General features: G+C 40.5%; 1 protein-coding gene and 2 pseudogenes across 1 annotated transcript; 1 reads left to right on the forward strand and 2 right to left on the reverse strand.

Moving 5' to 3' along the window:
* Positions 1-1,689: 1,689 nt before the first annotated feature.
* On the reverse strand, positions 1,690-2,985 carry LOC145486835 (uncharacterized; annotated as a pseudogene).
* A 15,061-nt stretch (positions 2,986-18,046) lies between these two features.
* On the forward strand, positions 18,047-19,015 carry LOC145486483 (uncharacterized). The gene has a single exon (XM_081465156.1). The coding sequence runs from the start codon at positions 18,047-18,049 to the stop codon at positions 19,013-19,015; it is 969 nt and encodes a 322-aa protein (XP_081321282.1).
* Positions 19,016-19,802: 787 nt separating this feature from the next.
* Positions 19,803-20,798, reverse strand: LOC145486836 (uncharacterized; annotated as a pseudogene).
* Positions 20,799-22,730: the final 1,932 nt, after the last annotated feature.

Genomic DNA, 22,730 nt, shown 5'->3' on the forward strand with positions numbered 1-22,730 from the left:
CCTCTAGGTTACTAGATTAAAAGCCTACTTATTGGAGAGATGCACAGAGGAACTCTGGCCAGCAGCAGATTGTAACTTTACTTTTGGTTACATCGGTGAAGGAAATAAGAAGTTTTCCATTACCTGGAAGTTCTACTTGCTGAGGCATTGTCCTTGGTGAAAAAAGGGATGATTACTTTGTGGGTCGATCCACACTTACCTAAAGCTAAGAACTCATTCACCTCAACATTGGGGAAGAAAAGAAAAGGTATAGTAATTTTATCCTGAATATCATCCCCATCTCCTTAGGTTGCATACTCAGGAGAGTGTGTTACTCAAGAAGACTGCTGGAATTCAAGCTTCTTTTATTCTGCTTGTGATGATCAAGAACTGGTTTTAAGCAATTTATTGTTTTGTGTAGCTAACCATGGACCCAGTTCTGAGATTATGACTGATGATGAAGAAGAAGTGCAGTCAAGTTATGAAGCACACCTGTCAAGGTTGTGACAGCATTGCAAACTCCCAGAGTTTAAACTGCGTTGTTTGGCCAGGATGTTGTTAAGGAACTTTAAATTTCCCGCCCATCACATCAAACATTCTCAGTACAAGGAATGAGGGAGTCTGATTATTAAAAAGATTTCATTTTTGTCTCAGTTTTACACTGTAAAGTTTGTAAGAATTATGTTCATCAATATTTTTCTTCAAATTATTTTTATAACGCCATGTGAATTAGCATTTAACTCACTCAAAACTCACGGAGTCCACTTGCATACACATATGTTAATTTTGTGCCACTTTTACAGCTTTTACTGAGTAGAAAAGTAAAAAATCTTGTATTCATGCAGTAGTGAAGAAAATCGTTATGTTTGAGCCCCAGCGCTAGCTGTTAATCATGTTTCATGGTAAAATTTTAGTTTTTTGTGTTGGTACCATTTAAGTCAGTTAGCTGCATTCATAGCTATTAGGGAGCTAAGCAATGACAACAGCGAAAATGCCACAAAACAAAAGGTTTCATGAGCAAAAACAATAGTTTTACATGTACATTTTAAATTTGGTACATTTCTTTGCTGTCCTCTGCAAAACATCAACGTAAAATGACCAAATTCACACAATGGCAAATTTTTTGTTTAGTTTTCTTAACTTGAGCACCACCCCTACCAATTTGGTTCCTGGGTAGTTCACCATTTCTGTAGAAGTCGAACGAGTTAAAATAATGGCTAAGTAGCACAAATAAAATAAAGTTATGTTTTCAAGTGACGTTTTTGTTGGTGTTGCCATCATGCTGCTTAAGTTCCCTAATTAGTTAACACAGGAACTGAATACAGCTCACTGGAGTTTTGGTGTTCAGCTAAATGGAACTCATGACAGTGAGGATGAACCCCTAGACTTGCCATTTTTTACAGGGAGGTGGAAAAAATGCAAAGACAAACCATCCAGTTCAAGCAATCATGAGTCTGTGCAATTCAAAGATAGCGCTGAGAGTAAAGTACGTAAAACAATTAAAGTACAGTAGCCCATGGTATTAAATTTGTGCACGTTAACATGTTTTATTGGACTTTCACATGCTTCTGCTTTTTTTGTCTTTGTAGATACGGATACGAAGTACCATTTTACAACAGTTGAAAGACCTGAAAGCTTTGACTAATGATAGCACTCTTTCAAATAATGAGCACCTTGCCCAAAAGGAAAAGCTTCTGAAAGAACTGAGTGATCTATAATTTATTGTAATAAGAGAGCGTTAAAAGTTTGTTCCATTAAAAATTTTCTGCATGCTCAATATAGTTTCTGACTTCTTCTTCTGTAACTTGAAGGAAAGCATCTTCAATCATTAATTCTGGATCCCTACAGAATTGCCATGCTGCATCATTTTCTTTGATCCAATTTTTTACTTGAGCAAAAAGCTCTTCTAATGGCATAAAATCAGGGCTATACAGTGGCAAGAAGATAACTGTAGCTCCAGTGGTGTGAAAAGCATCAATAGCTGCCTGGAAGTAGTGAATTGCGGCATTATCTATGAGAGACACAAAAACAAATTCGTGAACGCAAACAAAAAATAAAAGTCAGACTGGATGTTGAGAAAATAATCCTGATTACCAATCTAGTCAGCATTTCAGAGAAACAATCAACAACAAGGAATGTGTCTTTTAGCTTGGGCAGTTCACCTAAGGAAAAATTAAACCTCGTGAATTGAACTTGGCTCACAGACTTTCCTTACCTAATACTATTACTGATTGCGGATTTATTCCATCGAATAGAAGCAGGTTAAGACAGCTTATCACTCGTGAAATTCAGAAACGTCACCGCGTTGACATATCCCTCGTAAATACCAAGGTTAATGATCCCGTCAGTGCAAAGGACAGGGATGGCAGTAATAGGCGGACCCCAATTCTGCCTGAATTATTTTACCACTGCTCTTGTTCCAATGAGGTTGCATTCTTTCAATCTAAAAACGGTTTGTTTGAATTTTTCTGCTTTGGAATCGATTTTTCACACCTTATGAAACACAAAATTAATCTGGAATTTTCTTTATTTAATACTCAGCTCAATAAGTTGCTACTCAAGGCAATGTGTGTGGCACAAGCACTACAGAAATATCTTCTTGCATACAGGTCAACACCTCACACCACGACTGGTGTCAGCCCTGCCAAGCTGTTGTATGGACAGAAAATCCAAACCAAGATGCCAGAGTTCAAAGGCGACGAAAAGGAGGAGAGGTCAGGTACCACTGATCAGCAGGCCCGAGATCAGGATGCAGAGAAGAAAAAGTGAGGGTCTGAAGCTGCAAATAGGAGAGCTGCAGAGTCAGAGGTAGCAGGAGACAAGGTGCTGTTGTTGCAAAGGAAACAAAACAAGCTGTCTACAACATATGATCTAGATCAATAGAGTGTAGTATCCAAGAAAGGAGGCCTAGTGGTCATTGAATGAGAAGAAACCCAACTTGAGAGAAGTGTAGGACGTGTGAAGAGGTTCATAGGATCCACACCACAGACTCGGCAGCCACAGCATGTAGGAATACAACCTTTAGCACAGCCACTGGTTCAGCAACCAGCAATGGAACAAGCTACCCTTCCTGTTCCTGAACCGCTTGAAGTCTTACCACAAGAACCAGTGACCAAGCCTACGCTGGAACCTTCACCACAACCCGTTGTTGCTCAGGCACCAGAACAGACCAGCAAATCTCGAAGATCCATATGGCAGAGAAATGAGCCAAGGTGGCTTAGGGACTATGTTATGTGAAAGACTGAGCTAAGCTGAGGACTATACTAAACTTGGAGCTCTAACTAAGACGTTATTCATTAAACAAGGGACTACGATTTTTTTGATTTTGGAAGTCTTTTATTGACATTGGATGTTGTATCCTTTGTTTATTATAGTTTATACTTTACACCAGATTTTGTCTAACCTTTCATTGTACCATCACGTTTGTTTAAAAAGGGGAGATTTACTGAATGTAACTGGGTTGCCTGTGCAATCCCAGCCCTAGGGCATTGTGGGGAGGGCAATAAAAAGGACGATGGCAGCTTGAAAATGTGTGTGTGTTTTCTTGTGTGGAATCCGCCTGCATCGAGAACCTGTCTGGTGTTCAGACATTACCATTAGGTTGTCATTTTAAATATTGCTGACAGAGTAATTCTTTCGCTAAAACTGTTTCTTTCTTGTAGGTTCAGGAATCATCCAATATCAATGTTGAAACTGTGGGACAATTGGCAAAAGAACATGAACTTACACTGCTACACTTGCAAGAGCCTGTGGCAGAAATCAGGGGACCAGGTTTTGGATCGGATGATAGTGTTGTGGAAACATATTAATTTTTGCAGAACATGCTTCGATACCAACTAGATAAAGACCATCGGAACATGAAACTTATCTATATTTTTAACAAGAAAAGACAGCCATAAATGCCACTTCTTAGTTGTGTGTTTTCTCTAGGAGATCTCGTGGGATCTCGCATTGATTTATAAAGATTTACAGAAAGCTGTTGTGTTTTTAAAATGAAAGCTCTTCACCTTTCATCAAATGGGCCACCGCACCATTCAAACGAGCTAAGTTAACTCAAGTTTTTTTGGACAAAAAGATGTTTTTGAACATTCAACTGCAGTTAACTACTAAAATAGAACTAACTGTTGATGAAGTCAAACAGATTCAATGCAAATGGGTGGCCAACATTATTGGCCATGTTCTCCAACTTACCTATACCAGTTTTATGACAAGTTCATCCACAAAGAGAAAGTAAATCACGGTAATGCATCAGTCAATTCCAGCAGAGCCCATCCTGCCCAGGCTAGCCCCCAGGCATTAGTATTTTTCTTAAGAAATGGGCAAATTCCCCAGGCTGGGGACACATAAGCTGTCCAAATGCCCCTGGGTGAGGACAAAGAGTAAGGTCTTTAGGGGAAAATCTCTGAAAATCTTTTAACGGTAGTATTACAAAATTTTTATTACATGTATCATTTATACAGATTTCGCAGGATATATTGGAATTTGTAATTACTTGCACTTGACATTTATGGCATAATTAGTGTGTTATCACCTGGCGGCTACTGTTTAACTGCATTAGTGTGCCCAACACACTCAGGCCATTATAGGACAACTGTCCTTTTTGAAATGTCTCGGATTGTTGGTTTTGTTATGTTGCCTGCTTCTATGTGTACTTGACATTCGTTGGCTTTCATATAAGCCTTTACTAAATGTCTTGGATTTGTTTGTGCCATTTGTTTTCAACATATTAATCACCCTTGGCTCATTGACTGAAGTGTTTCCAGCCTGCTAAAACAAGGGGAGTACACCCACTAGGTTTGAGCTTCACAGTGCCTTAATCTTATCTACATTTGAGTAATATAATTTCAATTTTTCATAAGCATGCCTCCTAAACAAGCCTCTAAGCGCCAGGCGTCAAAAAGTTTCACACATGCGGTATCGGCGAAACAGCGCTGTTCAGAGGGTAAGTCTGCGTCCCTGCCTAACAGCACGACGTCCGCACCACAGTTCAGCCCCACCGCACCGAGTGAATTGATATCAAACATGATTTCTGGGGCCTTACAGTCGGCCGGCATCAGCACTCTCAACATCTCTCCCACAGTTGGCGAACAGAGACCTAGTAATCAGTCCACGTCACAGCCCACCGTGGTTGAAGATGCCGCCTCAAAAGAGATTGCAGATCTGATGAACACCGTGGCTGCGGGTAGGCTAACCTTTGCGTCCGAGAAACCGGATGGCACGTTTTCCAGTGTCACGTTTGACCTCGCGTCTCGCGTCTCGGATCATATCAAGGCAAAGATATGGGCAAACAAATATGTTGATTTCGGGTCTCTCCTCTCCGTATCACCAGAAGAGTCCAAATATTGATTATCTGTCGCAAATGACCATGATTATATTAGTCTTTGCCTTGAGCACGTTAAGCCAAAATGGCGTAGCTTATCCACTGACCAATGGGTGACTACATTTAATGTGTTTGTAGCTGTTTATACAATTAGGGTACCTAATGCGATAAGTTCTCTGATGAAGTATCGTGAGGTGGTCAGGGACATTGCAGCAAAACAAGCTAACTGGTGCTATTCTGACGAGCAGTTCCGATTTCTTCGCCAGTCTAAACCTGACTGATACCCATGGGATAACATGGCTTGGGAATTATGGGACCAGGCTATGCGTAGCTCCCTCACCACCTCACGGCCAAACTCAAACTATGATTTTCATGCAAGGCGGCCCAACCAGTGTCCCTTTCAGTCCTTTCCCAAAGGGGTGTGTTGGAGATTTCATTCCGGTCACTTCTGCAGGGGCTGCAATTTCAAACACTCCTGCTTTAAATGTGGGGCAGTCCATCCCATAAGCCAATGCAGCACTAACAGACTGAACAATAACACAAGCAACGCAACCTCTAGCATGCCCTCTGGGAGTGACAGTCAGGGACGAGCATCGGTTGTTGAGCCGCGGGCCAACACCGGTAAGGCCCGACTGTCTTGCATTTTATCTTAAGGGTTACAACAACGTAACTTCAGACTATCTTATCCAAGGCTTTATTCACGGTTTCTCAATACGATATTTTGGTTCTCCCCTTGCAATCTGATCCCCAAATCTGAAGAGCACCATGGACAATCCTACTAGCATGAATGGTAAGTGGTCAAAAGAGCTCGCAGCACGCAGAATCGTGGGTCCGTATGATACGCCTCCCTTTGAAACTTTCAGGGTATCGCTCCTAGGCATCGTTCTCACAAAGTTGCTGAGAGAATTTAGGTTAATTCATCATTTGTCTTACCTGGAGGGGTTATCTGTTACTGATGGTATTCCTAAAGAGTTAGCCACTGTAAGATATGCCACTATCGATGATGCTGTTAGGCTCATTAAAGCAATAGGACAGGGCTGTTTTCTGGCTAAGACAGACATCAAATCCGCTTTTCATATCATTCCTGTAGCCCCCTGCAATTTTCCATTGCTCGGGATGGAATGGCAAGGGAAATTCTACTTTAACAAATGCCTTCCCATGGGGTGCTCGTCATCGTGCAATATATTTGAATCATTCAGCACTGCGTTAGAATGGATCACCAAATATAGATTGCACGCATCATCGCTCATCCATATTTTAGATGACTTCTTATTTATTGGGCATTTGGAGGCAAAATGTCAGGTAGATCTCGATAATTTTCTTTACGTTTGCTGTCGTATAGGCGTTCCGATAGCTGATGAGAAAATTATGGGCACCACCAATGCTCTGCAATTCGCAGGGATCACTTTAGATACGGCATTGATGGAGGCTCGTTTTCCAGAGGACAAGCTTGCCAAATGCTTAACCCAGTTGGCGGATTTTTGCTCTTGTAAAAGCATCACGCTGAAAGAGCTACAATCTTTAATAGGGCTCCTCAATTTTGTCTGCTGTGTTGTGGTTCCCAGACGTGCTTTTCTACGCCGTTTGATAGACTTGACTAAAGGTATCTGGAAACCCACACATCACGTCAGATTAACCCAGGAATGTAAACACGATCTCAATGTCTGGCGGGAATTTTTGAGCGTGTACAATGGCAAATCCTTTTTCCTTGGATTGCGATGGGCCACTTCCCAAAACCTCAATTTATTTACCGACGCGGCGGGTTCCTTGGGCTATGCTGCAGTATTTGGCACACATTGGTGTTTTGGAGAGTGGCCCGCCACTTGGAAACAACTCAATATTACTGTCCTAGAGTTCTTTCCGATTGTCGTGGCGCTTGAGACTTGAGGACCGCTTATGCGTAACAAATGTATTGTTTTCTTTTTGGATAATCAGGCAGTTGTTGATATAATCAATAAGCAAACTTCTAAAGATCATTCAGTTATGGCTTTGCTTAGGCACTTAGTTTTCTGCACTCTTAAATACAATATTTTGTTTCATGCTAAGCACATCGCTGGTCATGTTAACTATGAGAGCGATGCTTTATCTCGCTTACAGGTAGAGAAATTTGGATCACTAGCGCCTTACGCAGACAGAACTGACGCCGAAAACAACTGGCACATCACTTGAACGACCTTCTGCACTCAGCCATTACTGAGGGTTTGCGTAAGACTTACCAAGGAGCTTGGTCAACATATGTCAATTTTTCATCTAAATTTTGCGAGTTACGTGCCTCTCTCCTTCCGGTCTTGGTAAACAATTTAGCATTGTTTATATGATATCTCTCAGCAAAGAAGTTTGCCTCCTCGACCATCTCGACATATGTCTCAGCGTTAAGTTACGTTTACAAGCTAGCTCATTTTCCTGATCCCACTAAACTGTTTTTAGTGCAGAAGGTTCTAGTGGCTCACAGTAAGCTATACTCTTCACCAGATGTTTGACTTCCAATAACACGCAGCATGTTGCAACGATTAGTGCTCACATTAGATCATACCAACTCATCAGCATATCAAAGGCTGTTGTACCAGACCATGTTTTTGGTGGCCTTCTATGGCTTTTTTCGAGTAGGTGAACTCACGGCCAAGGGTGCAATTTTGAAACCTTTAGTGCAAATACAAGACCTTCATTTTCAATTGAAAGACAATTGCGTGACTGCTGCGACAATTGTCATCACCGACTTCAAACATAAGTCGGGTAGGCGCCCCTTTTCAGTTGTTTTGGACTGCGCAACGGGAACAGAGTTTTGCCCAGTGAATTATTTACATTACTGTTCTATGCGGGGTACCACTCTGGGTGCCTTGTTCTGCTTTTCCGATGGATCCCCAGTTCAAACTAGCCATTTTACACAACAACTGCAGCAAGCACTAAACTTTTGTGGACTTGATTCATCCAAATACAAATCTCACGCTTTTCGGATCGGCGCCACATTGTTGGTGGCTGACCAAGGTTTCTCGGATCCCCAGATTCGCCACCTTGGCCGTTGGAAATCCGATGCATTTAAACTGTATATTTGTCAACCTGGAGAGGTGTTTAAGACTTAAGCTTGCCTTTCAGTCAGGGGCTGGGGCATTATAATTATTATTTCTAGTCTTCATTAAACTACTTCAGCTGTTAGCTGTAGCTAAGATCAATGCTCGCCTTCCAGGCATGGGCTGGGGTGGCAATTTTAGCCTAGCACATCCTATTTTATCTTTCGAGTTAGTTATTTTATTTTATTCCGACAAAGACCGGGCAAGTGCCAGCTTTCCCTAATATTATTATGAGTGTTCTTACTATTATTACGGTTAATCATAAAGTGACCCACAATTTAGCTTATCTTGAGAGTTAGTTTGCCTGTCAGACAAGGGCTGGGGCAACAATTTTATATTAGAGTAGTTGTTAATCTAGAGCACTGGAAAGCGTGCTCTTATCGAGCCTGAGAACTAGCCGTTTACTCGTTGAGGCTTCAAGGACACATCAGAGAAGGGCCTGGTGTTCCTGATGCCTTCATATTAAATATTTTCCGTTATCTTTATATTTGGTTGTTTCTGCACTATTTTATAGTGCGTGCGTGCGTGCCTGCAGCTTGGGTTGGGGCTCACCACAGGATGTGGCTTGTGGCTGTTTTTCACCCCAACTTTATTCACTGAATCAAATATAGCGATGTTTAATTGATTAATTTGACACCTTAGCATTTGAATGGTTTGAAATAAATGCCACGCGAGGGGCCAAATTAATCCAAACAAGTATCTCAGTGATTCAGTGATTTCTGGCTGCATGCACGACCGCGATTGTAACCATTTCATTATAGTCTTTTGTGCGCTGGGTTTATAAATAGGCGCCGCTCTCGGCATAAATGGCCCATTATTGACTGGGGCAGGGCCTTATCTTATCTTACGGTACAAGCTGCAGAGGCAGATAGCTGATAATGGGCTAGACACCACACGCAGAGCAAGCTTTAAATTCGCGTGCTCTGCTAACCCTCTCCCCTTTTTCTGCCAGCACCGAGCATGATAGCTGTTTAGCCTTAGAAGCGTACTTTACTTTCTTTCGTCGGCCCTCCACCATCCCCTGAGCTCCTCCTCTGCTCTTGCTACCTCTTACTGGGTTGGCTGTTTTTCGCCCCAACTTTATTCACTGAATCAAATATAGCAATGTTTAATTGATCAATTTGACACCTTAGTATTTGAATGGTTTGAAATAAACGCCACATGAGCGGCCAAATTAATCCAAACAAGTGTCTCCGTAATTCAGTGATTTCTGGCCGCATGCACGACTGCAATTATAACTATTTCATTATAGTCTTTTGTGCACTGGGTTTATAACTAGGCGCTGCTCTCGGCATAAAAACTACTTGAAAGATGCCAAAACTTTTAAATCGTGACACTGACAAAAAAAACTGATTTCTAACTTCAATACACATGCATGTCCACATGCACAGGTTTTCATTTGGTTTTCACACGAAATGCTTCTTTGTAATGGCCTGTTAAAATATTCTGTAGTTTCTGCACAAAGGAATGGTTTTTGGCTTTTTGCTGCATGAACACTCCTTTTTTTCTCTCATGTAAAAAACAAAATGTGTATAAAATATATATGACTGGATTTATGAAAACTGTGTTAAGGCTTTGCACCAAAATAGCAGGCATGTTTTTTGGAAAATCAGTCAGATACTGCACAAAACTATGGACATGTATTGAGAGCACTATCTGCCTTGTGTACTCTTAAAAGAAGCCATAACATGCTTGTACAAGCCATTGAAGTCACATGCAAGTACAAGTCATTGAGTCAAATGGGCCAAACAAAGCTGAATTAGAATTAAAGGTTAAATTGATCACCTGACTTGCGGCGCTAATTCAAACATGTTTAAATGTCTTTGCAATTTCACCTAAATGACCTCACTATGTCTTTACTGGGTTAAATTAGCCAATCATTGTGACACGAGCATGGAAAGCACTCACCATTGGTCATTTATGTCTATAGTTCAGTGAAAAAGCAGCCCTTGCATGACATTCAATTTTAACATGTCTGGATTTGCAAAAACAGCCACAGATTGACTTGTCACTGATAATCTTGATGATCGATGGAATCAGTTACGCGATTAACTTTACTTGATATGCTGTCGAACTTCGGCTCTGTGTGTCACAAAATTTTGCATACTTACTGGCGAAAGAACATTATTAATTGCGAATTTTTGTAGAGGTGTTGAAAATCTAATGAAATTTCCCCTATTGTTCAAGCGAATAATGCTTGAAATGCATTGATTTTTCCCTGGAATTTTTGCGTGGTTTTTCGATGAAAATTCGTAAAGACAAAGAATGAAATTTGAGCATTTCACTTGCATTACTTTTGCACAATACTGTATTTCTGACTAATGATTTTTTTTCAACTTTGCGAGACCAATTACTCTGATTTTCCTGTAGGTACCAATTTTAACTAAATTGGATATTGATAACAGTGCAAGAGACTATCACAAAATTGTTTTTCTGTGGAAATAAATGCCGTTCTTTTGAAAAACGACTCGCTAAAAATGACTAAAATTTGGGTCACGCTAATTAAGGATTTTGCGGCAATATTTGGCACCTCGTAAAAACTGTCAAATTAAAGCGAAAGACCTCAAATATATCTCAGTCAACTAATAAAGGGACAAATATCATCGCACAAAAATAAGAGTTTCTGGAATTTGTACGAGGTATCTTTTAGGCTCACCTAAAGTTGCCTGACATTTCAGCCATTTTCAACTGCTTGAAAGCCCAAAATCATGATGTGGAGATATCTTGAAGAAAAACGAACGCCTACCTTGGCAAATGTCATGGTTGTTAATCTTTTTGGATAGCTTTTGTAATGTGAAAAGATGAAGGTAAATGGCCTACCTCGATCTTTTGGTACTGCCCGGTTTTCTCTTATGATGACACTTAACAGGTCTAATGACCATTTGGAGCAGGAGACCAGTGCACCCACCTAGGCACATGGAAGACTTGTTTTAGATTTTCCGAACAATAAATGTGCATATCTGAAATCCACCTGGGATGTTTGGCTGTAATTTCATCAAATCCTACTTCCATGATTTAATTCTCTGATCCCAATAAATGCTGGACTGGTTACTGGAAATGCGTATACTTTATCAGAACACAAGACAATTTAGAATTAACTTTTGAGACCGTTGTCACTGAAAACGGATTTAAGAAACAAATCCAAAGAGCCGATGAAAATGGACTGAAAAGGTGAAACTAAAAGAAGATAAACAAGTAGGTCAAAACTTCATTGAATTGAAACATAATTATGGCAGTGGTCATCTTGTTAAATTATTCAAAAACAAAGGAAATGCTTAACAATTGCGAAGCTAAATGACTAGGATGTGTTTTGACTCTGCCAATTTACAGGGGACAGGAGCAGCATGGAAAAGGGTGGGAGGCAGCAGATAAAGGTACGGGAAGCAGGAGAGCAGGATACAGGGGGCAGGAGGTTTTGACTCCCCTGTCCCCCCCACAAGATATAATTCACGCAATTGCAGGTTGGTAATGTTGTACAAGACTTTACATTGAGGGATTATTAACTCTTTTACTAGTTTTTCATGGGGCACTTTTCAAAGTCCTGTTAGGTTCGGTTGTCATGGTTTTGTCTCCCGAAGAGATACCTAGAATATAATAAACATCCAGACCTAGATGGTTTTGCAGCTCTTTCAGAAGCTTTAAATATTTAAATCTTTTATACGGTGGTTGCATAATGGATCAGAGCAACCACTTTGTCATCTGCAAAGAGAGTTATGGCTAATACTTCTAGACATTCATTTAATCCGCTTCCTTGCATGTAAGATAAAATTAGATCACGTCTCAATTTGTTTCAACATTGCTAAGAGGGGATAGGAGAGAGGGAAGGGGTACAAGATGGAAGTGAAGAGTTCACGAACAGTTCCCAGCTAGGCCATTTAAAATAAATAACCTGGCCTGCAGTGAGTGATTTTTTTTTGGCCATGGATCTAGAAGGATATATATTAAGGCATATAATTAATCACGTTTCAGTTCCAATACTGTTTCTTTTTTTGCATTTAAACTCTTAAGTGGATGAGTTATCTGGATGAGTTAAAATTGGCAACTACAAGCAAATTGGAGTAATTGGTCTTGCAAAGTCCAAAAAAAATCATTAGTCAAAAATATTTCCCGCCAAATATTTAGCGAAAAATATCACCTCATTCCCACTGTTAGTTACAAAATGTATCAATTATTTTTTGGTTATTTCCCACTCCTGGTCCTCGGGGACTGGCTAACAGTGTTCAAAGTATTATGGTCTGGGCCATGTGCTCGGTTAGTTTCACAAGCTAGTCATCAACACAAATTGTTCTTGGATTTCTCTTTCATGAGCCAGCAAAGCTTGTAAGTGTTTTATTTCAGTTCTTTTCATAGTATTCGATTTCGCTTTGTTTATTACTCTTTTCTTTTCAGTCAAACCAAATAGATACAAATACCAACGAATAAAGATTGTGTCAAAATTCACACTGACTTTCTGCGATTGTTATTCATGATTTGATGAAAGAACTGCAAAAAAATAGTCAGCTGGACTGCAGAAGAGAATTTTTAAGCTGTGACATCGTTGTTAACCTAAGTAAACATTTCAAACTTGCCAAATCCTTACCGTCTAGGCTAAATTTTCCCGCAAAAATTCTATTTTTAATGTCACACTGCATGGAAAAACAAAGGGGATCCTCAGTTTGATGGTCGTTTTTGCTGTTGTGTAGAACAAACTGCAAGTTAATAGTGAGCGAACATTTACCCTAAATTTAATTTTGGGACTTCTGCAAACCTGTTGTTTACATCTATTTCCCGTTTTTAGATGGCGTGACGCGTTACAGATTCAAAGGTCAGACGACTGCTCTTCGAAATGTCGATCTTACTTAAAGGTTTCTCCTTGCATTTGAAAACATTAACTGTTCTTTCGGATCAGAAAAATTGCCTGGCAATGAGGGTGGCGGGTCAGTTTTTGTTTAATTATCAGCGTGCAAAAGAGGGTCAAGGAAAGACATCAGAGGTGGTGTCCATTTGGCACAGCCAAATGTAAACAATGAGGAAATACAGGTTACGACATAACTTTGCTGCTATCCAGCCTATGAAATGATCATAAAGGACAGAAGACTGGAATTAACATCTCAATATGTGTAGTCGTTGGTAGGTCAGGATTCCCAGAAGAAATCTCCCTTGCCTTCATTGTTATCGTTTGTATTGTCGCAGGTTTGTACACCATGTTGTTTTCTGCTTCATTTGCTTCCTCTATTACCTCGTGCACGCAATTGGCGCTGCAGGTTACTAGTATACCGTCTTGTTTTTCGCTCTGAAACGTTTACTTTCAACAAAAGTAATTTAATGTTGCTCTTGTCAATATCACCACAAAACCTCAATGCAACGAAATTACATCCAAATTAGTATTGATAATTTCTTGTTAATTTTACTGCTGTTAAAGACAACTATTTCAAGTTCGTAGAGAACAAGATGGCATGTTTGTGATCCATGAATGTAAATTGAATTATGTTTTACATGCAAATGAGTTGCTCTGAAGATTAATTGAGGTGGTTTATGAAAAAAAATCTTGCGGAGGCAAATTAATTTTTATCAACCCGGCCAAAATGTAGTTGTATCCGTGTTGAGAGAAATGGGATGTTAACAAAAGAATATCTACAAAAACAAGATGTGAAGGTGAATTAATCAACATGACACGAGCGTGGCACAAAGAAAAATTCTGAGTCCCCGATAGGAATCGAACCCATGACCTCCCGAACACCGGGCGGGCGCTCTATCCATTGAGCTACGAGAACTCATGGAGAGCGAGGTCATTTAACTGAGTTCATATATGACAAGCGTCCTGCATACTGCTAGGATCAACGCTATCGAAGTCATCGTGAGTAGTGATAAATTTATCACTACTCATGATGACTTTGATAGCGTTGATCCTAGCAGTATGCAGGATGCCTGTCATATATGAACTCAGTCAATTATCACTACTCACGATGACTTTGATAGTGTTGATCCTAGCAGTATGCAGGACGCCTGTCATATATGAACTCAGTTAATTATCACTACTCACGATGACTTCAATAGCTCGTAGAATTCCAAAAGTAATGGCCCCGTTACTTTCGGATTTAGCAGGCCCAAGGAGACGCTACTTTCGGGTAGCCGTTACTTTCAGGTAGCCGTTACTTTCAGATAGTTAAAAAACGTTTGTAATTGGGCAGTCATTTTACACAAAGAAGACACGTTACATGATACGTATGAAAAGGTCATTCAGGTTACGTATTAACCTGCGATTAGGTGTTATTTATTACCAAAGCATAGTGTAACAAAAAAAGGCGCCAAACGTGTGTACAATACAATGAAAAGTAGCATTCATACTATACGGGAACTAAATACTGTATTATTTGACTCTGATCATACCGTATCTGGCACATACAGCCCTTATATGTAAGTATGAAATTAAATCACAAATATTTACTGTTCAAATGTTTCAGTCCTTTGATCAGTCCTGCACTCAGGCTGTTCCATCTGCATTTTGCTTGAGAGCAGAGAGTTTTTCTATCAATGTCTTCTTTAAATCTGTACAGCCCTAGTACGGTACCGTATCACCAGTAGTTATTTTATGCAATGCTTTTGAATCGATTTTGAAAATACACACAAGAGACCACTGATTGGTATTTGCTATAAATAAAATAGGAAATTATTCAATTCACTGCCAAGTTGTATTTCTAAGCACTTACTGTGCTGTTTGAAACAGGCATTACATCAAATACAACAGATTTTATTGTTTTTGAGTTGTCATTTTTGAAAGGGCCGCTACTTTTGGGGGGATCGTTACTTTCGGGGGGGCCGTTACTTTTGGGATTTAATAGAAAGATAAAAAATTAACATTACTTTCGGGGAGCTGTTACTTTCGGGGGGGGGGGGCGTTACTTTTGGAATTCTACGGTAGTTGTTTCTCAGGACATTTTCCAGCAGAAGTCACACAACATCTATAAGGAGATTCCCAATGTTACTGGGATAGTTGACAACATCATTGTTTTTGGCTCGACAGAGGAAGAGCACGACCAAGCATTTGCCAATATGCTTGAGGCCACCAGAGCAAACAATGTGAGTCTGAATTCTGAGAAACTAAAGTTCAAACAACCAAGTGTCAATTTCTTCGGCCACACACTAACCCAAGATGGTATCCTTCCTGCAGCTGTCAAGTTAGAAGATCTCGAGAATATCTCTGCAGCATCTAACACAAAGGAACTTCTGTCCCTACTAGGATTGATCATCTACCTAAACCACTTCTCAGCCAAAGTGGCAGAGCTTACAGCACCCCTTTGTGAGTTAACAAAAAAGAATGTTCACTTAAGGTGGAAGCAGCATCACCAGGCTGCACTAGATAGAATCAAAGAGCAACTTTGCTCAGCACTGATTTTGTCTTACTATGACCCTGATCCAGCAACAACCTCCATCCTACAGTGTGATGCCAGGCAGAAAGGATTAGGCACCTGGATAACACAAATTGATTTCAACGGCAAGGAAAGGATTGTCACTATGGCATCAAGATCACTTAACGACATGAAGTCCAGGTACTCTAACATTGAGAGAGAACGCTTAGCTGTGATGTTCGGTCTTGAGAAGTTTGAGTACTATCTACTTGGGAGGCATACTCTGGTTGAAACTGACCACTCGCCACTGAACAAATCTTTAAGAAAAACATTGCAGATGCACCAGCTCGATTACAAAGACCGTTGCTCAGATGCATGAAGTTTGACATCGAAGTTAGATACAGGCGAGGCGAAACAATTCCAGTTGCTGATGCGTCATCACATGTATGCACAACAATGAAAGTAACCGGAACTGGACAGCAGAGCGAAAGGTGTGTTCCTGACTACAGACACCTCATGCCCTATTGACATTGGCTTAGTGAAGTCCGGCTGCTGCAAAAGATCTGACAATGCAGTTGTTGAAGAACACCATTTACAATGGATGGCCAGGATATAGGAAGCAGGGCCCAAAGGAACTATGGCTTTACTGGAACATTAGGTGTGATCTTGTTTTAGAGGATGGTCTGATACCCAAAGGAGACAGAGTAGTTGTACCAGAGTCTCTTCATGCCCAAGTATTGGAGGTAACACACACTGGTCATCAAGGCAAAACCAAATGCTTGCTTTTCGCCAGGCAATCAGTCTTCTGGCCTGGCATATCTGGTGACATTCGTCAAATGGTGAAGGGACTGTGAATTATGCAACAAATATCAACAAGCATGACCGAAGCTGCCATCAATGCACCCTGATCTTCCAACGAGACCATGGGAGAAGCTTGGATCAGATATCTTTCAGTTCAATGGTGCAAATTACCTGATAATCGTTGACTATTATTCAAGGTTCCCTATCATCAGACCCCTGAACGATACTTCAGCATCCACCATCTCCAGCCACTTAACCAGTTTATTTCCTGAGTATGGCCTACCCTCTGAACTAACTGCTGATTTTGGGAGCCAATTCGTCAGCGAGATGTTTAAGAGGAAATGAGAAGAGGGCAGTATCACCTTAACGTTTAGTTTGCCTTATCACCACCAGGCTAACGGCGTAGCAGAGTGGTGCGTTGGTGATATGAAATCTCTTTGAAAGAAGACAGTTGAGAATAACCAGTGCCTGAAACAGCCCTGTGGATCTACAGGATAATTCCTCTGGATGACCACCTTCCTTCACCGTATGAGCTCTTGTATAGGTGGAAGCCCATATCATCACAACCGAGTAGTAACCTCGCCCTACAATCAAGGCACCCTGCCAACGACGCTCATCAAGAAGCCAACCTCCAGAAGCAAACCAAGCAAGCAGAATTTTACATTAAGAGAGCCAGCTGCAACAAGCATGTTCTTAACAGCTCTGAACCAGTGTACGTATGGAACTCTAGAAAGCACATCTGGGAACAGGGCAGGATTTTCAACCGCCAAAACCCTGACAGAGAACCAAGAACATATTTTGTTGAAATGAATGGCAAGCTGTACCAAAGAACAAGAGAGCACCTTCAACCAAAGGGTACTAGCAAGGAGCCACTAGTGCCCAGAACAGAAAACAAGTCAGTGCACTTTTCCCAAACCACCTCTAAAACAGTATTTGGTTTACTGTGACTTTGTGTATGCCTCAAACTTCTTAACTATTGGCTTAAGCTTAAATTGGTCTGCTTCATCTTCCCATGTTGCTGTATTATAGATCTCTAATCCTTTGTCATCGGCCCACAGCAAGAGTAGCCTCGTCTTTTGACCTTCTGTCTTGTTTGAGAGAGGCCCATTGAAAATAAGACTGCAATTTTGCTTGAAAAGCTTGAATCTCTTGTGGATATCTCCAGGTGTCAACCAATCCATTGAAGGAATTGTAAACTTGTCCATGGTTGTTGTTTAGGTTGTGATACAACATTGGTGTTTGAATGAAGAAGCTTGAAATCTGAAACTTGAAAATGGTGGTAAGGGTCGGGTCACACTAGTGGACAAAATTGTTTTTGTTGTGACAAAATTCCAGACAAATATCTGTTTCTGGTAAAAATTTTTTGTTGTTTTAGGGTTGCATGCAATTTGCATTCCTGTCATACACGCATCATTGTCAACAAAAGGAAACTTTCCTGCTCCCGCTAAAGGTGTGTCACAATATCACACTATATTAAACATTTAGTGCATGATCATGGAATCACAAGATGCAGCTTTCGCTTTGTTGAAGTTTTATTGCTTTTAACTTGCATGCAGGCTAGAATGGCAAATCTATACAATCTGCACTGTATTTACAGACTTCATAACCTAAATATCCAGCTAGTGTTGTTGGAATACAAGCGTCGGATAAGACAGCATAGACGGCAAAGACGATACAATCCATACTGCTGGCATTTGCCAAGACCAAATGGATTATGGTTCGAGATACACTTCAGGAATCTTGCAATTCCTCCCAACTACTTCAAAAGCCAGTTACGAATGAATAGGAATACCTTTAATGTACTTCTCAATATGCTGCACCCTTTTCTTCTGCGGCAAAACACCTTGTTACATGATTGCATTCCTCCAGAAAAAGTGCTCACTCTTGGTCTTTACCGTCTTGCACATGGAAACTCGTACTTGACAATTGGCGCTAACTTTGATGTAGGGAAAAGTACCGTAATGGAGGCAGTTCAAGATGTTACTGGGGCACTATTTGAACTGAGAAACGAGTACATGAAACTTCCAGTAAGTGAAGCAGAGACTAGGACATGCATTGAAACATTTTCTGAACTTTCTAATCTTCCTAATGTTGCTGGAGCGATTGATGGCACCCATATTCAGATAAAAGCTCCCGATGAAAGCGCTCTTGATTATTTTAGCTGCTTTCATCAGTACAATTTTATAGTTCAAGGGGTAGTGGACGGCCACAAACTGTTTCTAGATTTTGCCACCGGACATCCTGGAAGTCTTCACGATGCCCGAGTTCTGAGAAACAGCACATTGTACAGACATGGGGAGCAGGGATGGCGCAGTGGAGCAGGGAGCAGGGATGGCGCAGTGGTGAGAGTGCTCGTCTCCCACCAATGTGTCCCAGGTTCAATTTACGGACCCGGCGTCATATGTGGGTTGAGTTTGTTGTCGGTTCTCTTCTCTGCTCCAAGAGGTTTTTCTCCGGGTACTCCCATTTTCCCCTCTCCTCAAAAACCAACATTTCTCAAATTGCAATTCAATCCTTGAATGCACTGACATTTCTGAACGAGTTCTGTGAATTCCTTGGTGCTCCGTGGGTAAACAAATTACTTTTAAATTCACATTTTACATTTACATCCTAAAAAGTCCTACTATACAGATTGGTCATCATGAAATTTGGCCGTATCTCATCGTGGATAGTGCTTATCCCCTTGGACCATGGCTACAAAAACCTTTTCCCTAAGCAACTAGGGATCAAGACAAGATTTCCTTCAACCGAGAGCTGACTGCTGCCAGAGTTTCTGTTGAATGCGCCTTTGGTATCTTAAAGAGCCAATGGAGGATTTTAGCAAAGCGATTCGACAGCAATATGAACTTTGCAGTCAAGACTGCAATTGCCTGTGCGGTACTTCATAATTTCTGCATCAGGAATGGTGACCACTGGGATGACAGTGACAAAAATGATGACGATGATGGCGAGAATGATGATACGAATGTAATGCAAGATGGAGATAACATAAGAGAGGTTTTAAAAGAATATGTATCTTCTTTGCAAACGTTTTACTGAACAGTGACAAGCTTCGTTGGTTTAAGTTTTTGTTGTGACCTTCCAGAAGGAACTAATCTGTTGCGAGTTACCTGAGATTTACTTCATTTTATTTGAACACAAATCAAATAATTTTCTTCAGTGCATAGTTAGTGGAGGGGACTAACCATGTTCAGTGTCAAAGTGAACACATTTTAATAGTATAATAGCTCTAAAATTAAAGCAAGAATTGAACATTTCAGTTTGTCTTTAGCAAATACTCATCTTGTACTATACAGTAACAAAAACAGTAACAGAACCTTGCACATGCATATTACAAATATCATAAATTGCATATCATACATGGATGAAAGAAAGTGTTTGACTTTTAACCATTTTTTTCCTCAAATGCCTGGAGAAAATTCCCCATAAATTGGTTCATCATTTTCATCTGCTGCGTTTGCATCTCTTGCATTTTTTCCATGGAAGACGCAACGCGTTCTCCTTGGGATTTGATCTTATCATAAGCACGTTTGAAGTGCTCTTCCATTTCTCTGTCGGCATCCTCTGGTTTTCTCTTCCTTCTGCCTGGGCCTTTCTTCCTTTCCAGGTGAGATTTTAGTGGCAAAGCAGATTCCACTGGCTCCTTCTCGATGCTGGACTCAGCAGATACATTCAAGGGGCTTTCGCTATCTGCTGGACATGATGTTGTCGATGGAGAGTTACCCGCTGTTTGAGTGTGCCTAAGGGTCACAATGTCACGACAACCCAAAAGAGCATCGATTTTGTCATAGAAAACAGATTTTCGCAAGTTGTCACCAGTTTGATTTCTATTCCATTCTTTCTTTTCTTTGTAGGCGTCAACTAGGTACTTAATTTTTCTTATACACTTATCCACCATCTTGTTGGTTGCGAACTTATTGTTAAGCCCCTCAGCAATCGCACGCAAAGCATTTCTTGAATCCTTGCTGTTAAGCATATCCTGCTTCTCAGCCCATAATTGCACCAAGTACTTCTGCTGTTTGTTGGTCCACTTATCGTATTTCTTGGACTGGTTAGACTGACTTGGGGACTGGCTCTCAAATGTTTCTTCTCCGAGTGAAGCCGGTGAGGAGATGCCACCAGTTGAGCCATGACTGAATTGTAAGAACTGAATGTCGGTTGACTCAAGTTGACTTCTTGCTGACCAAAATAATTTCTTGTATCTGGAGTCATTGCTCTTAATGGCATATAAAGAGCACTGGGACTTGCATATGGCCAAGAGGGATCCACCTTTGTAGCCTTCTCAAGAAGTTTGGCACCAAATCATAAGTAAACTTGATTTTACTGCGTTTTTCATTGACTATTTGTGTCACGAGTGACAGTTTAATAGCTTTTTTGATTTTTTGTGACATTTTGGCGAGGTACAGAGCTTGGCAATTTTAAGTGCCGGCATCTTTGAACATTTGGTACATTCTGCTCATTTTTGACAATGTCTGACAAATCGGTTGAACGGGAAAAACCTACCTGTTGACAGATTTATTTTGTAAAACAAACAAATTTTTACACTAGTGTGACCCAGGCCTAATTGAGTCAAGCAGGTTGAAAATTAAAACTTGAAAATCTCTGATGAACTGACATAAAAGTTCCCATAATTTGTATTTGAAGAGTTCCATGTGCATTTCCTGTATGTTTTCCTGAGAGCATCCCACTTCTAACACCATTAAATAGTATGTATTTGGGAGTTTATTCTTACATGGAAGAAACATGACCGCCATGTTTGACTATATGTGTGCAGGTGCAGTTCAGGCCTCTGCGGCCAAGGAATACCGTGCAAATACTATGACACTAGCATACTCGACAATCTCTCTTCAATCATCAACAGCAAACTAGACTTGATGAAAAGACAGCTGGAAAACCCCTTGCACTCAAATGAGCAAATTAAGAAAGATCCACCATGCAGAACCACATGCATTCAAAGAGAAAGGATACAAGCAACAGTACAAACAAAACCAGCAGGTGAAGTCCATAGTCAGTGAAGCAAAAGATGCTGTCACAAGTGGAAAACAGGATGTGTGCATCTCTAAACGGAATGAAGGTATTGAGCTCATCGATTGTTTTCATAAAAACTAGTGATTTATTGATTGGTAATTGATAAACTGCAAGAATCCAAAAATGTATACACTTTAGTTAATAAGTCTCTCATTGACATTCGTTGATGCTGCACACCCAAGTAATGCAAATATGGACTTGATTTAGTTGCAGCTATTGAGCTATCAGGATAGTACAGAAGCAAAAAGCTAACCAACTGACCCACAGAATTTACAGCAAAATCAGTACTAACTAGGATCTCATTTAACCCACCACATTTTTATCGCAGATTATGTGTGACTTTTATTGTGTGACTCTGTCTTCGCAGTTATCGCAGAGGTCTGTGCCGAATGAGAACCCGGATGACCACGTTAGTTCTTTAAATAAGGTAAACATTTTTGCTCTAGATCACAGTCAAAGTTTCATGGCTTAGAGATATTATTACGGCTTTATGGATATGTGACCTTTCACGCAAAAATGTGCTTTAACGGCTTTCCATTTTTTAACGGAATTCTGTTCAGAAGCTGTTTCAAAGAAATTTGCATTCGTTCGAACTACCTGGGTCATCCATTCCAAAAAAATTTGCACCCGTTCAGTAGAAACGTCCAGCCATTCAAATGACTTGCTTACCCATTTGGTAAAAACATCCATCTGTTTGAATGACTTGCTAACCTGTTCGACAAAAATGTCTAACCGTTTCAACAACTTGCTCACCAGTTTGTTAAAAACATCCAACCATTTGAACGACTTGCTCATCCGTTCGCTGGAACATCCATCTGTTCAAACGACTTGAGTAAGCTATTGAACGGCTTTGATCATCTGTTCAGGAAAAAAATGTCAAGGCATACGAGTGGTTGTCTTGTTAACGTACTCGCGTATTCATGTCACCTACGGAAAAAAGCCCTTTGATCACTTGAACAGTTTGCTAGCAGATTATGCGACAATCACAAAATATCTCCAAATAATGAAGCTCACGAAGAAACAGTCCACATAGAAAAATCGAACTACGGTGTTGTTAGCCCAGGATCCAACGCTTTTTGCTTCTGAATGCCGATTCAGAAGAGTCATTTTTCTTTCAAAGCTCACACTGAATCGCTGCGTGTAAACAAATGAGAACTACGATGTTGTAAATTTCTTTAAAAACATCTCGCAAAGTCATTATTACAG

Source organism: Orbicella franksi, chromosome 5 (assembly GCF_964199315.1).
Source record: "Orbicella franksi chromosome 5, jaOrbFran1.1, whole genome shotgun sequence".
Lineage (NCBI taxonomy): Eukaryota > Metazoa > Cnidaria > Anthozoa > Scleractinia > Merulinidae > Orbicella > Orbicella franksi.

Bases quoted from the DNA above. Each gene is read 5' to 3' on its own strand.
- LOC145486483 (XM_081465156.1), top strand. From the start codon at position 18,047: ATGCAGGCTAGAATGGCAAATCTATACAATCTGCACTGTATTTACAGA.